Genomic DNA, 17257 nt, shown 5'->3' with positions numbered 1-17257 from the left:
ATACACACACAGTCCTCTCCCGCTGGCCTTACCGGAGTCACTTGCTCTGGTAGCCTGGTATGTTGTGTGACCTGTTAGCTGCACAGCTTCCTAAGCTACATAATCAATTAAGCCACTAATCAATGGATTAAACAGGGCAGGAAAAAGAGTTGTTTTATTCAGTATTGCTCTAATATTTGCTTTATATCTATTAGTAAGAAGCAGTATCAATGTTTTAGACCCATTCCCCCCCACGCTGAAAAAAAAGGAGAAAAAATTGTGAACTTACTCTCACCACTTTCTGCCATTAGACCACAAAAACGTTTTTTTTTTTTTCAAGATTAATATTTTGGTGACAAATTCTGAGAAACTCTTCTCTTGCTTTATTTTCCTTTATTGTCCTAAACACTTTGCTTTTCACATTTCGTTACTAAAGTCAGTTACTTCTAGTCCAACCTCATTTCTCACAATTTTCATGTCTTGTCTGTTTGGGCGTAGACCTGGCAGTACAAACAAAGTATACACCCAAGATGAAGTCATCGAGTCCCAGCAATATTTAAGCTTACTAAATAGCATTCATGCCTTATATGTGTTACAACTAGGGATGGGTACCGGTATCCGGTGCCATGATGGCACCGGTTCTGACATAAACGGTAGTAACCAGACCAAACAGCAGCGCACATTTTGGTGCTTTATTTAGGTGTTTTTTTTTTACCTGAGCTGTGATACACTTTGGATTCCAGCCAATCATTTTACGTTTCCGAGGATAGTAGGCGGGTCCAGGTACATACGTTCTTTTAGAGCAGAGCTACAGATTAAAAATGCCCAAGGCGAAGCGGTCAAAAGTCTGGATGTACTTCACAGCAAAAGATGCAAACCCAGCAGCCTGCAACAAGTGCTTTAAGCTGATACTGTCAAAGGAGGTAACACCTCAAATCTGATGAAAGCAGCAGCCGTTCTTCTCTGCGTGAGTAGTTTAATGTTGTTCGTGTATAATTTACGTTGAGTAGGCTAACCACGTTATTAAATTAATGCATGTAAGGTGAACTAGCAAACACCATCATAGCTACATGCGGCTGTCTTCTTGTTTGATGGCAGATACTCCCTTCACCCTGGCCAAAAAGGCTAAAATGACCAAAGAAGAAGTGGAAAACAGCTAAACACGAGAGGTTTTTGGACAAAGTTTGTGTTTTTTCCATTGTTTAAGCACTGCTTCCAGCCAAGAGTGATACCATATATGCCCCATAGCTGCAGAAAAGGCTAACATTGTTATCTTTTTACAAAAAAACCAGCTGAACATGAGAGGTTTTTGGACAAAGTTTGTGTTCTCCATTCTTTAAGCACCGGTTTGAGCACCGTTTAAGCACCGGCACCGTTTCAAAAGTACCGGTTTGGCACCGGTATCGGATAAAACCTAAACGATACCCATCCCTAGTTACAACCTTTATGACCCAATTCAAATTGGATCATAAAGGTTCCCATGTGTCAGATTTTTCTCTTGCACTTTTTAGTGTGATGGTTAGTTCTCCACTTTCTACACTCTCTGGTAAAAAGCTTGCCTGTCTTCATTCCACTCCTCTAAGAACCCACCAACCAGCACAGCTTTCTCTCTTCCTTACACAGCTCTGTTGTTATACAAAGTCTGCCAGAATTACTTTGCAGTACAACTGTTGTTGTTTATGTGAGTGAGTACATTTTTAGCTTAAATCGTGTAGTTTAAGATCAGCATTATTCTGATTCTTCCTCTGTGATTATGTGCGATTTTGTTTTTCTTTTCACACGATATACTTTGATATCTGTTAAGAAAATAGACTAATTCTGGTTTTTACAGGTGCAAAACCACTTTTAAAGGCAACATTCGGTCAGCCTGATCTATACTTCTTGCAAGGAAAAATTTATTTTGTGCCCCTTCATATGTATAGTGTTCCTCTAAGATGCACAATGTAATACGTTTCTTGCAGTAAAGTACATATCGCAAACAGCAGTAGTTCTTTTAAGTTGAAAGACTGGAATTCAGAATAGAACTCATACACAAACCGGCCTTCCAACGAAAAAAACAAACAGTAATTAATGTGGACAGCTGCAATGAGAGATGAATGACAGCCTTGTTTCATTAAGCCAAGGACAGGAAGTGTGCTTTGAATCTGATAACCAATCAGATGCATTTTACACCAAAGGTATGGCCATCCCACCTCCTTCACTCACTAAAATATGAATAACATCCTTAACAAAAGACACTGTCAAGATGATCACGGTATGGATTACACTGATTTTTCTTCATCGAGGATGTAAGTGCTTTTTTAAATTATTCTCTCTAATAATTGTCTTCGCTTGTACACGCTAACCAATAGAGGACTATTAGAATAAACAATCTGTGAGATGACTTTTACATGTACATAATGCTTTTTAATGTTTTTTTAATTTTATTTATTTTACCTCAGATTCTCTGGTTCCAGTGAAAACAGTTCAACTTGGTGAACCAGTGACCCTAACATGTGCTTTGCCCAAAGGGCTCCAGAGTGGAGAAGTCCACTGGTACAAGCAGAATCACGGGGATACCCTAAAGTTAATTATGACATCGTTTAAATCTACACCAGCGCAATATGGTCCTGCATTTTCTAGATCAAGATTTGAGGAACATAATGATAACAATTTCAGCAATGTGACTATTTTGAAGACCATCCAAGAGGACGAGGGAATCTATCACTGTGGGCTCACAGAGTGGATTAGGACTAACTGGAGTGGCACATATTTGTTTGTAAAAGGTAAGGGTACATCCTTAATATAAGCTTTAAAAAAGCTCTTTTGCCTCTCTGTCTCCTTTTTTCGACCTGGACACATTTTGTTACATCCCCCTCATCCCCTGAACCTTTTTAGGGGAACGTAACACTCATTTACAATATTTTTGAGCTACTATGACAGTGCAATGTCTTTGCATTTTTATTACACAGGAAACAATCAGAAAGCATCAGTAGTTGTTCAACAGCTGACAGGATCAAATCCAATCCATCCAGGAGACACAGTGACTTTCCAGTGTTCAGTCTCTCACTCTGTCAACAAGACGTGTCCAGGAGGTCTCAGAGTTCTTTGGTTCAGAGACAGATCTCATGAATCTCATCCAGTCATTTACGCTAATACACATAATGAATGTGAGAAAAGATCTGATACTCAGAGGACATGTGTTTATCACTTCTCTAAGAACGTCAGCTCCTCCGATGCTGGGACTTACTACTGTGCTGTGGCCACATGTGGAGAGATATTATTTGGAAATGGAACTAAACTGGATATTCACGGTACCTGTACCACTCATCTTTTAATTTGAAAATTAGAATATTTAAGTTTAAAATTTGTAAATTTCAGCTGAATTTAGCAGCATTTTGGTGTAAAACAAGTATTTTCTATTTCACAGCAATCTCATTAGGAGATGACATTAAACTTATTTAATTTTGCATCCACTCTAAAGGGAAAATTGTATCATTCTGCTTTCCATTACTTCAAAAAGGGAAAAAAATTATAAACTAACAAACACATGTTTTGTTTTTTTCTTTGTCGTTCCAGGAGACTACTCATGGTCAAAGAGCGCCAGCACAGTTATTTTTCTACTGTGTGCTTTACTGGCGATATGTCTGATTGTTATAGCTGTCCTTATTTGCACATCAAAGAAAAACAGCATGGATAACTGTGAAGGTAATTAAAGTTAATCATAGCAATCTCATCAATGAATTTAAGTAAAATGTTTTTAATTTGAATTCATTGTTATCTGTATTATTCTGCAATTAAGTTGCTGTTCTGCAGGAAAACTTTAGTGATCAGAGAAGACAACAGGTAAAGTACTTAAAACTAGGGCTGTCCTAATTTAAAAAGCCTAATTGTGTTTAGGTTTTAACATTTCCCATATTTTTCTTTGATTGATTTTCCTAGAATAAGGACACATGGATGTTTTCTGCTGCTGTCTTTACCCTGATGAAAGCTGAGAGAGGTGCATTAAAAGATGGAAAAATGTCGAAAAGGCAGCGACTCTACATGGCTTGTAAGGCTTTGGGGCTGGATTAGTGAATTAGCTAGCCTATTGAGTATCTCCCGGTATGCAATAATCGAGCTGATGTTTGCTTTTTAATAATGGGCTTCTTATCTCTTTTAGTATTCAATACAGTATATGTTATATCAGCATGCTTATTTGTATTTAGATTGAATTATCTGCACACACTGCATTGATGCATGAATGCTGTTGCATGAACTGTGTGCAAAAGTCAAAAGCAGAAATGTAATTTCAGTTCTGTAATGTATCAACTGTGCTAAAATTCTGCAACATGAATAAATATAATGCTTAAAAGAGAAATTTGTTTGTGAAATTATTCTATAAATAGGCTTTAATAGATGACCACCCTGGATAGGTTGTCAGTCTATCACATGGCTAACATGCATACTATGCTAGAAATAGTGTGCTATTAATAGGGAATTTAATGATAATGTGTTGATAAAATTAAAAGTAGTGATTTGTATTAGCTTTACTACTTTTAGTCAAAGATCTAACCTTTAGAGAATTTTGACAAAGTTGTGTTTTGCCTTGCTAAGAAGGGAAAATACAAAAATAAATGCAATTTTTTCCACTTTAGTTTGTTCACAAAACAGGATTTCACATGTAATTCCCATCCATAGTTTTGTACAGACTAGAGACACAGCTTTCATCATTCCACATAATTCCTGTACCTGCAAGTGTAAATTAATTTTGTCTCACATCATCATCATCATCATCATCACCTTTATTTATAAAGCACTTTAAAAGAGCCACAGCTGACACAAAGTTATGTACATTTAAGCTACATAATAAAATTACATAAGATATAAATAAAAGCCAAATAAAAGAAAAATATATAAAATATAAGCTTATAAGGCATTTAAATAATTAATATAATTACAAGAGAAACTAAGTCTCACTGAGGTCAAAAGCCAACGAATAAAAACTAGTTTTAAGACGTGTTTTAAAAGTGGACAGTGAAGGCGCCTCTCTAACGTGCAAGGACAGGTTATTCCATAATTTAGGAGCCACGATAGAAAAGGCCCTGTCCCCTCGGAGCTTCCTCCTGGATCTTGGTACTTCCAGGAGCAGCTGGTCAGCTGACCTAAGAGACCGACAGGGTGAGCAGTGACATTTTGAACCAGCAGCAGACGTGAGAGCAGCGACTGACTGGCCCACACATAAAGTGCGTTACAGTAGTCCAGACGGGAAGAAATAAAAGCATGGATCACTTTTTGAAGGTGCTGGTTAGAAAGAAAAGACTTCACTTTTGCCAGTCACCTTAAAGGTTAAAAACTGGACTTCACCACTGCTCTAACTTGTCTGTCCAACTTAAAACCAAGGTCAGTAATAACAGGTTTAAAATAAACTTCCAAGGGTCCCAAATCAACAGAGGACGACTCACCGGGACAACTGGGTCCAAACACAACACCTCTGTTTTCTTTTCATTAAAATTTAAAAAGTTTAAAGCCAACCACACTTTAATGTCATTTTCTCTAAAACCTTGGAAAGTAAAGGAAGCTTGGAAACAGGCCTATAATTAGCTAATAGACATGTGGACAAGTGAATGCTTTTCAGTCTTCCAGCAGAAGTGACACATTTTGCAGACTTTCATTTCATGCGTCTTGTTTCAGGGTTCATTAGAAAAATGTATGCTGATTCATCCTCTTTTATCAAATTATTAGCAGTAAGCAAAACGGGTAAGAATTCACTTTTCTATCTTGTAAATTACATTTCAGTCAAAAGCAACATTGCCACCAAGGTCAAAATCAAAGGGAATCATTGAGAGATCTCTGCAGTATGAATCTGGGCCGCAAAAATAAGAAATGAGATATTGTTCTGAGCCAATAACAACATCTAGATCTGCAGGCACAACATCTAGAGAACTACATTCTTCAGTTAACATCAGTGACCATCATTTAATAATAAGAAAGAGACCTGGAAAATATTGAGTCTATGTAGGGCTCCAAGGTGGGAAAAAAAAAGTGCTAATCAAAAAGAACACAAAGGCTGATCTCACATTTTACCAGAAAACATCTCGATTATCCCCATGACTTTCTGGAACAGTTCAAGTATCAACGGTTCATGAGATTTCCCATCATAGCATTTTTACTAAAATCTCCAGTGTGTGGTTGGTTAATGATTTGCACTTTACCTTCTCTTTGTTGATAGTTCTCTCTGTAACTACAAACAAACACAAAAAACATGAAAGTGTGAAACGGTCAGCTCATGAGGGAGAAAAAGGTGTGAGGATGCGTCTAACCTTTTCACACCTATTGCTTTTTGATAAAACAGTGGTAGCTGTTACTTGATATTACAGAAAGAGAGAGAAAAGGAAGAGAGAGGAAGTATAAGAGGAAGAAAGGCCTCTTTGTACATGCTTGGTTGAAAGCAAAATCATAGCAATGCTAAAGTTTCCATGTATCACAATTGTGATTGTTTTTCATAAAGTGAAATAAAACAATCAACCAAGAAAACCCCAGTATAATTGATAGAGTTAATGCCTATTTCACATAACCAGTATGATGACTGAAAATTATATTCCACATTCTCAAGAAACAAGCAGATGTATCCCAATTCAGCGTCTGCAGCCTTAAAGGCCGCATTTTAAGGCCGATTACGTCACAGCGACGCGACGAAGGCTGTCCCAATTCGAAGGCTGCCTCAAATGCGTCCTTCATTTCCCTGAATTTCAAGGACGTGGCGGTGTAGACTTCATGGCCCAACATATCCCAGAATGCATAGGGCGGTGATGGGTGTGGATAATTTTACCGAAAAAAAACGGCGGATGAGGGGCGTCCGAAGAGTAAACTTTAAGTAAGTACTGAATATTATGTCACTTATTTATGTGCAAATGTTTAATAACGAAGAACATGAAAACATTCCTGTTGGCCACATGTCGGCAAAGTCATGTGACATTAGTGACGTTTGTACTAACTTGGTTTTAAAGCCTTTACTTTAAAATATACGCCGTTCAATAGCTGAGCTTAATCTTACAGAGAATGATCAAAGCTCATGTAGCAACAAACCTTTGTTTACAGTTTCTGACTCTCCGCCAAGCTTCTCTCCCTCATGTCACTGTTTAGTCCTGTGTTTAGCAATTAAGCTTGTGAAAACCTATATTGCTGTTTCCTCTGTTTTGAATCTGTTCTTGGGTTGACGTCTATGTACTGACAGAGATGGAGGTCAGAACAGGGTGCAAAGCCACCAGTGAAAGTCCACACAGCTGATGAGCTTCTGATGAGCGAGTGGGGTGCAGATCCAAGAATTATTAAAATGGACAGAATGATCTGGCGGAGCATCACAGCCACAGCTGGTCCTTAAGGTAGCAGTCTCAACATGGATAATAACTTGCAGGTGTGGGAGAGAATAAACTTGGAAGAGCAGCTCTACCATAAGGTGGAGTCAGAGAAGAAGCCGCTGAGAAACCATTTCAAATGATCATTGGCAGATAATTGACTTATTTGAAGTGTTTCAGTCTGGTTAAAGAATTCAACATAGCACAGAAACGGTCATGGTAGATTGCCACTACCTAAACCTGGTTCTGACAGAGGTTTGTTCCTGTTAAAACTTAGTTTATCCTTCTCACCAACTCAAAGTGGTTAATTATAGGGGGTTATTTGTTGAGCTTTTCCTCCAAATACTGTAGGTTCTGTAACCTACAGCATGAAGTGCCTTGAGGCACGACATAAGCAGAATGAAGTACATATGACAAAACAAAGCTACCAGTGTTCAAGTCAAAAGACCAGAAGACCAATCAGTCAGAACACAACTTGTACACAAAAACATTCAAAACAACCATCAAACCAGCTCTGTTCTAGGATGCCCTCTGGACCCAGTGGAGGTGGTGAGTGACAGGAGAACGGCGGCTAAGCTGTCATCCCTGATGGACAACATCTCCCACCCCATGCAGCAGACTGTGACAGCACTGAGCAGCTCCTTCAGTGGGAGACTGCGGCACCCACGGTGTGGGACGGAGAGATTTCGCAGGTCTTTCCTCCCCACTGCTGTCAGACTCCATAATAAAGACTTTAACTGATCAAGCACACACATCCATACATATGCAATAATACTAAGTGCAATAATCCTTTCTGTCATCGTTGTATTTTTACTCAGTTGTATATAGTATTTGTATTTGTATTCTATTTTTATCTTATTGTATATTTATTTTATTTTATTCTACTGTATATAGTATTTTATTTTATTCTATTCTGTACAGCTGTGTACTGTATTTATTCTTATTGTATTCTAATTTTTGCCTCATAACTTTTGCACTGTCCACTTCCTGCTGTGACAAAACAAATTTCCCACGTGTGGGACTAATAAAGGTTATCTTATCTTATCTTAAACGAAAAAAGTAAACAACTTGGATAACTGTGATGAAAGGTAAAAGACAAGTGATGTTTTACAAAATGAAGGATCGGACTAATGTGACAGGAAGACGACTTCTGAAATGACCTGTTTGATAACCAATCAGCAGCATTTTACAGGTTAGTCTAAAACAATCCCACCTCCTCTTCTAGCTGAAATATGAAGAACGCTTCTAGCAAAAGACATTGCCAAGATGATCATGGTATGGATTACACTGAGTTTTCTTCATCGAGGGTGTAAGTGGTTTTTCATTATTCTCTATAATAATTTTCTTAACTTTTATAGAGAATTTAAGCGCTTTTTTATTTTCACTAATAATTTTCTTTGTTGAAACTCTACATACTAAAATTACAATTAATACAATTATCATTTAAATGTTTCTTTTTTTTCTTGTAACACTTTTTCCTATTTGTTTTTCTTTTTCTTCAGATTCTCTGGTCCCAGTAAAAACCGTTCAGCTCGGTGAAGCAGCAACATTAACATGTGCTTTGCCCATTAAAGAATTCGGCAGTATAACAGTCCACTGGTACAAGCAGAGTGCTGGAGATGGTCTTAAATTAATTGTGACATTGTCAAAATCAGCACCACCTGAATATAGTCCTGAGTTTTCTAGAAAGAGATTTAATGTGGAAAATGCTAATAATGTTTGCAACCTGACCGTTCTGAAGACAGTCCAAGAGGATGAGGGAATCTATCACTGTGGAATAGCTGATTGGATGTATCCCATTCAGTGGAGTGAGACGTATTTGTCAGTAAAAGGTAAGACTGAGCTACTTTTACAAACTTTAAAGTTTCTACTATAAGCTTTAAAGCATCTCCGTATCTTTTGTAATACACAGGAAATACTCAGATGACATCAAACTATACTGTTGTTCAGTGGCCTCCAGTATTAGACCCACTCCATCCAGGAGAATCAGTGACTCTGCAATGTTCGATCATCTCTGTCTTTGACAAAGCAACATGTTCAGAAGATCTTAGTGTCTTTTGGCTCAGAGCCGAATCAAATAAATCTCATCCAAACATCATCTATACTCATGGAAATACACATGATGAATGTGAGAATCGATCTGAGACTCAGAAGAGATGTGTTTATCGCTTCTCTAAGAACGTCAGCTCCTCTGATGCTGGGACTTACTACTGTGCTGTGGACATATGTGGGGAGATATTATTTGGAAATGGAACTAAAGTGAATATTCAAGGTAGGTGTACCATGATCTGTTCATTTGAATATTTAAAAATGTAAGTGTATAGACCATAATTAGTTTTTGGGTGTAAAATTTCACATTTATAGGAATCTAATCAGTAGGTTGACTTTTACTCATCTGTTACTGTATTTCTTCTTTTGTTATTGTTCCAGGAGACTGTACGTGGTCACAGGGTGCCAGTACAGTTATTCTTCTGCTGTGTGCTGTCTTGACTATATGTCTGATTGTTATAGCTGTCCTGATTCGCATGTCAAAGAAAAACAGCAGGGATTATTGTGAAGGTAATATAAGTTAATCATAGCTATCCCATCAAATTTAAACAAAAAGTTATAGCTGTCCTCATCAAGAAAAACCTTAGTGATCATTTCTCAGGCAATTAAAGTTTACCACAGTGTTTTAGCTAAAAATAATTAAAGTACAAAGTTTTGCATTTCTATTAATATTTATCGATATATTCCATAAACAAGGTGCTGTTCCACAGAAAAGATTCAGCAGTCAGAAAAATCAACAGGTAAAGCTTGGGTTATCTCTGTAAAATAATCAAAATGTATTGGTGTTTAGCATTCAATATTGCAAATATTTTTATTTATCTTTTTCCCAGAATAAGGACACGTGGTTGTTTTCTGCTGCTGTCTTTACCATGATGAAAGCTAACAGAGGTGCATTAAAAGGTGCAAAAGCAGTGAAGATGCAGAAGATCAACATGACTTGCAAGACTTTAGGGCTGGATCACTGAATTAGCAAACCTGTTTAGCATCACTTGGTATGTGATCACCTTGTTGATGTTGGCTTATCTTTAATGCCTATAAGCTGTAGTACTCAGTATTGTATACTGAATGAATCTCATTCTTCCATTCAGCCAGAAATTACAACATTCTTGTCTAATCTGGCCATGAGTGGTATTTGTTGTTCTCTCATCTCATGCCATCTCCTTTCAACCTGCTGTAAAGAAAAAAAATCCTCCAAATACTTCAAAAAACTAATTAAAACAATACACGTGATGAGATGCCCAGCTACGTAATATACATAGTTTCCAGTGCTCCCCTTTCCCACATTTCTTAATTTTTTTACAACAAAGTTACAAATTTTATTTGATTTAAATAAAATAAATGAATATTTCTAGTCTATTTTTGTGGTCATGGTTATTATACTGAGGAAATGCAACTTTATATCCCACCTGCAGTTTTTCTACACGTAAAGGCACTTTATCCAGAGTAACCGTATATCAGAGACGTTTACAGATTTCAACATTAGAAACGATCAGTGGTTTTAAGAACCTTACATTACAATCTGTATCAAGACAAAAAACTGCAGCAGTGAGCTTATTGTATGATTTATTGTACAAATCTGGACCAGTCTTTATCATACAGAATTTATTCATATTGTAAAAATGTCTCCACTTATGTAAATAAAGCAAACGTTTGCCAAACTCTTGTCCAAAACAAATGTCTGTTGTTTTGCACCTTTTTAAGGTCAAAGGCAAAAGACATCCTGTAATTGAGTTGGTTGGTGTGAATGTGGACGTGTAGCGCTCTGTCGCCTCGCCTCTGTCAGTGTACCCCATGGCAGCTGTGGCTACAATGTAGCTGCCATCACCAGTGTGTGAGTGTGTGTGTGAATGGGTGAATGACTGAATGTAGTGTAAAGCGCTTTGGGGTCCTTAGGGACTGAGTAAAGTGCTATACAAATGCAGGCCATTTACCATTTACCATGACTGATTGGTGATCTGTCCAAGATGTGCTCTTCCACTCACCCTATGGCAGCTGAAATAAGCTCCATCCCCCATGTGACCCTAAGCATAAGCATAAGCATATGGATATATACATGGAACTTAAGAAGACGTTCTCTCCCACATGAGCTGATCGGAGTCTTTAGATAATAAACAGTATTTGCATTGGGGAATGGTCTCCAAATATTAAACTTTTGTTAGCAAAAGTTAAAAAGGTCAGAGCATCTGGCTTCTGCCCTTGGCTTATACAGAGCATTGCTGGTGGTCTTTAACATCAGTGTACACATAGTCTTGCAGTGACTCTCTCCTCTTCTTCCCTCTTTTTACACTTGTTGCAGAGAAATGCACCGATGAATAGTTCATAGGCTGAAATGACACATATTTCAGATTTGATGGGTGGAGAATCAGGATGAATTTAAATGAGATTACTGAGATTAGAATTATTAATAAGTTACATATTTAATTTAAGACTTTGCTGTTTACCTTGTAACTTTATTCCAGTTTATTATATAATGATATTGGAACACATTTAACAAAATGGCAAAACAAGATTATAATATATAACTTATATGCTGTGAGTATGATATTATGCATGTCCTCTCCACAAGACATACTGCAGCCTGTCCAAAGGTATATTTACCAAAACTGCTTGAGCCACATTTGACACGTCCTGTCCAAAATGACTGGAGGCATGCATTTCCCCTATAAAGAGAAAAGGTAAAGGAGTTTTGAATTTTTGAGTTTACATATGAGGAATATGGTTACAGCTGTCATGACACTGTTTTATTAAGGGCCACTTATAAACAGACAGAATGCATCTAGTGGTTGGGACCTGGATGTCACTGTCTGCAGGGCAGACCGAGTGGAGTGAGTGAGGTGAATCCAGGAGCAGACACAGGCAAGGAGATGGAAGTGAACTTTATACAAAAGGCGAGCCATTATTATGGCTGATACAAGGTGGCGTGACAAAACAACAAGGACAGTGGCTAAACTCAACTATAAACAACAATGACTATGACTGTGACGACTGTGACAACATGGTGGCAGGTAACACAGACGATGCAACCCTGAACACAGGAAGACGGAGGACTTAAATACACACGGGGCAATCAGGTGATTAGGGTTGCACCCTGTCTCCTGTCCTGTTTGTGACATTTTACTGACAGGCTTTTAGAAGGCAATAAAGTTCTTTTGGCTTAACTGGAATGATGTATTCAGCGTGTAATGAAACACACGTGAAATGTACTGTTTCTAAGTCCTTTGTGGATTCCTTACTTAGGGTTAGGAGAAATTTACTGACCCAAGTTGGCAAGGTAACTTGCTAAGGATCTTTTCTATAACTGTTGGGAAGGTGGAGCAGTCCATATATATATATATATATATATATATATATATATATATATATATATATATATATATTCATATATATATATATTCAAGAATACATTGGGAAGATGGCCCCAACTGACCGAGTGCTCAGTGAATACCTCAGGCAGCAGAAACCCAAGAAAGAGGAGGGAGACGAGGAACCATCATGGAAGGACAGGCCCCTGCACGGTATGTACCACCGGCAGATAGAGGAGGTGGCTGATATCCAGAAATCCTACCAGTGGCTGGACAAAGCTGGACTGAAAGACAGCACAGAGGCACTAATCATGGCAGCACAAGAACAAGCTCTGAGTACAAGATCCATAGAGGCTGGGGTCTATCACACCAGGCAAGACCCCAGGTGCAGGCTGTGTAAAGATGCCCCAGAGACAATCCAGCACATTACAGCAGGGTGCAAGATGCTAGCAGGCAAGGCATACATGGAACGCCATAACCAAGTGGCCGGCATAGTGTACAGGAACATCTGTGCCGAGTATAACCTAGAAGTCCCGAGGTCAAAATGGGAGATGCCCCCAAGGGTGGTGGAGAATGACCGAGCTAAGATCCTGTGGGACTTCCAGATACAGACGGACAAAATGGTGGTGGCTAACCAACCGGACATAGTGGTGGTAGACAAACAGAAGAAGACGGCCGTAGTGATCGATGTAGCGGTTCCGAATGACAGCAATATCAGGAAGAAGGAACACGAGAAGCTGGAGAAATACCAAGGGCTCAGAGAAGAGCTCGAGAGGATGTGGAGGGTGAAGGTAACGGTGGTCCCCGTGGTAATCGGAGCACTAGGTGCGGTGACTCCCAAGCTAGGCGAGTGGCTCCAGCAGATCCCGGGAATAACATCGGAGATCTCTGTCCAGAAGAGCGCAGTCCTGGGAACAGCTAAGATACTGCGCAGGACCCTCAAGCTCCCAGGCCTCTGGTAGAGGACCCGAGCTTGAAGGATAAACCGCCCGCAGGGGCGTGCTGGGTGTTTATATATATATATATATATATATACATATATATATGGGTGTGTGTGTGTATTTTGTGTGTGTGTATGTATTAACCTACCTCTGCAGTGCTCCTTTGTTGTGCTGCTTTGTTTTATGTAGAAAATAAGAAAGGCAATCACAGAAACACAGCAGGCCAGCAGTACTCCAAGAGCAAGGACAACAGGTTCTAATTCAGGTCCTGATTTTTATGGAAATTTATCATATTTATTTTATACAGACTATTGGGAGTTATGCTCGTGTATTCGAAATCAGCCTATAAGATATTGATACAAATATTGATTTACTGATGAAATGAGTAAAACAATTTTCTAAAAAAAAAAAGCAAGCTAGTTTCTGATTTAAATACCAATGTTCACTACATACGTGTCTCTACTTGAGTTCCATTACCAAACAGGATCTTTCCACATGTGACCACAGCACAATAGTAAGTCCCAGCATCAGAGGAGTTCTGTATCGTTTTGGACAGGCTGAAGACACAACTTCTCTTCACATCTTCAGTTCTGCTGTTCCTGTGAGTGTTAATGATGTTTAAATCAAATCCTTCTGGTCCAGCTCTCAACCAGTACACTGTGTGTTCATCTGAACACTGGACAGCAGTTTCTTTGTTCTTCGAGAGAAGCGAACAATTTAGTGTCACTGAGTGTCCCAGAAGAACCGATGCCCTCTGTGGACTTTGTTTCACGTAGACACATTTCTGGTTACTGTGATCTGTGAATCAGACAAATTCATAACATAAACTATTTTTAGTTAATTAAAAATTGAAGGTGATCAGTGAGACTGACATATTTTACCATTCACAAACAAGAATGTTCCTCCACTGAATTTAGGAGAATAATTTGTTCCAGTGTGACAGAAATATGTTGCTTCATCCTCTTTACTGACATTTCTGATAGTTAGAAAATACTGAGATGCCTTTTTTATAACTGTGAAACGAGAATCTTTGAATTCCTCAGAAATAGTGCTTTGGCCACGGATGACTTTGGCAACAGTTTGGACCATATGTCCAAGAGGCTGTTTATGCCAGTAGAAATATTTCATTTCCACCCCAGAGACATTACACACTAAAGTAACATTGTCACCAGGTTCAACAGCAGTCAAAGAAATCGGTGGAAGAAGGTCAGCAGCCAGAATCAGGGCTGTGAAACAAAGGAAAATAAGAAAAGTTTCAACATTACAGGACAATATCAATGGAATTACCTGTAGAAACATTAGTACACAACTATGGCTAAGATATATTGGAGTTTTCAGACACCGCACATTACAAACAGAAGATTTGCATCATGTCTTTCACACTGAAAAAGAACTGCACTTACCTGGTGTAAAAAGCAGAATGAAAACAGTCAGTTGTAAGGTCATTGTACTGCAGCTTCGCGCTAATGTTCTCTCCTTGCCCAAATAGTCACACGGTGAGGAGTGTTTCTAAAGCACAAACAGGTCATTGGCGGAAATGTCAGAAATTGCCTTCTGCCTATTTAGTAAAAATACACATAGGTGTGTGTTAGAAGTTATCACTTCCTTTATTCTGACCACTTAAAGAATGGCAGAGTTATTTTTTTCTCACAGTTTGCCCCACTAAGCGTTTCAACCCTCCTCGTCATTTAGAAGAATGCAGATTTTTGGTACTTCTGCATTTACTTTTCACACACAGACATTATACAGTCCATGTGCCAAAATCTAATACATTAGTTTAGAAAGAATTACCGTGTGAGAAATTGTTCCCTTTATTTCAAAGATTAAAAATGATTTCAAATTAGATATCTCATTTAATACTTACAGAAAAAAAAGAGGATTTCTCGAGCACTGTGAGCTACTTTGCATTTGTTCACTTGTGAGGTTGAAGAAAAGTGTCGAAGCTTCAGGGGACAATAAGAGGAAATGTATCCAAAACCACACATTCTCATCTCACACTTTCAAAAGGTGTATAGGCCACATATGTAAGTTTGTAAGTCTGAGTTCAGTCCTGTCTCTGTGTCAAGTTTATATGTGGGAGTCTGTGGGCTCAAATTGTGGTCATAAATATTTTGTACTTGTAAATCATAACTAGTTGTGAGTTGAGAGTTTTGTAACCTTGCACACCAAAATATCTGAAAATCATCTGTTTGTGTATTTGTAGATGAAAAATAGTGTGTGTGTGTGTGTGTGTGTGTGTGTGTGTGTGTGTGTGTGTGTGTGTGTGTGTGTAAAAAATGATTTGTGTTTGTAAAACATATTTACAAATTATTTTTGTTAAGATCTGCTTACAGATACAAAGCAAAAAACTACCTATAAAACTCTGGACTCAAGTTCCCTGCTTATGGGTGAGTTTCAACTTGCAAGTATGAATTTTGACCCGGTTTTTCTTCCTTTCAGCTGATTGGTCAGTGTCATGTCAATCACAAATTTAACAACCCAATCAGACAACAGGTGGGTTTGGCTGTCGGTGGGGTTCTTTACTGAGCTTCAGGTCCTGGTAGGGTAACACAGTTTGAAGTTGGAGGATCTCTACATGAGATATGACATGAGTAAGGTTTGAAAGGATAAAGTTGTCCTATACAAATGGTCAGAAATACCATTATTAATTTAGTATTACTTTAACACAAAGTCAGGGCAGACCTAGGACCATTGCTGTGAGTCACACTGCGCAGCATAAAGGCCCTTTCACATCAGACGTGGCATGTGCTGTGCTCACCGCTAACTAAGAGTGAAGGATCCAAAATTTGTTGTGCTGCCTGCTGAGCTCTGCTTGTATGTTGTTGTTTTGCAGCCGCTCTACGTGAACTAGATGCGCCTGCTCCTTGTCGTTTTAAAAACATGCATCTCTCTGACTTTATATCCTCTACAAGTGTTTGTGTGGTATTATGTTCAAATGTTTAATAAAAACATGTATCGCACAGAATGTTTTCCTTTGTGGATCAGACTTAGCTTGCTTGCTTATGTAATATTGTAGTCAAATGATGTCTTGGTTTTTTTTTTCTGAAAACAAGGCTAACACCATCATAAATACTGAACTGAAAACAAAACTGAATGGAAATAATGCTAAAGTTGTATACAGACAGTGTTTAACTTTTGAAGAACCAATCAGTACATGTTTTTAAAAGAGGCAAACCGTCAGTTATTCAGGATTTTAACTGGTTAAAATCCTGAATACTCTAATACAACGGTCCCCAACCCCCGGGCCTCGGACCGGTACCGGTCCATGAGTCGTTTGGTACCGGGCCGCGAGAGTTGAGGCTCAGGTGTGAAATGTATAGTTTTCAGGGTTTTTATCGGTTTTCAGCGTTATTTTGTTATCGTTTTTATCATTTACTCAGTTTTCCTGGGTCTTTTCGTGTGTGTTATGAATAAATTTTCTTTTTTTCGGTACTGGTACTAGTTTTATTTTGTTGTATTTATCCGCGACACCTTAAAGGCCGGTCCATGAAAATATTGTCGGGCATAAACCGGTCCGTAGTGCAAAAAAGGTTGGAGACCGCTGCTCTAATACGTACATAAATCCCGGGACAAGGCATGAAACACTGTGCCATTATTTATTTAACAGAGGCATACCCCTACTGCTTCCACAGGGATTAAGGAGCAAGTAGCAGCCGGGTAATGCTAATCA

At 38.5% G+C, this 17257-nt stretch overlaps 1 protein-coding gene across 1 annotated transcript; it reads left to right on the top strand.

The window, feature by feature from the left end:
• Nucleotides 1-1654: 1654 nt before the first annotated feature.
• LOC308409079 (signal-regulatory protein beta-2-like) lies at nucleotides 1655-4032 on the top strand (the record flags this gene model as incomplete). The annotated part of the gene is made up of 7 exons (XM_080901613.1): nucleotides 1655-1664; nucleotides 2157-2267; nucleotides 2421-2750; nucleotides 2931-3272; nucleotides 3538-3666; nucleotides 3761-3804; nucleotides 3901-4032. Exons 2-7 carry the CDS (start codon nucleotides 2225-2227, stop codon nucleotides 4030-4032), a joined length of 1020 nt encoding a protein of 339 aa, XP_080757739.1. The 5' UTR covers nucleotides 1655-1664; nucleotides 2157-2224.
• Nucleotides 4033-17257: the final 13225 nt, after the last annotated feature.

This window comes from Rhamphochromis sp. 'chilingali', assembly GCF_963969265.1.
Source record: "Rhamphochromis sp. 'chilingali' genome assembly, chromosome: 13".
NCBI classification, from domain to species: domain Eukaryota; kingdom Metazoa; phylum Chordata; class Actinopteri; order Cichliformes; family Cichlidae; genus Rhamphochromis; species Rhamphochromis sp. 'chilingali'.
This window is presented reverse-complemented; position numbering and strand designations above follow the sequence as displayed.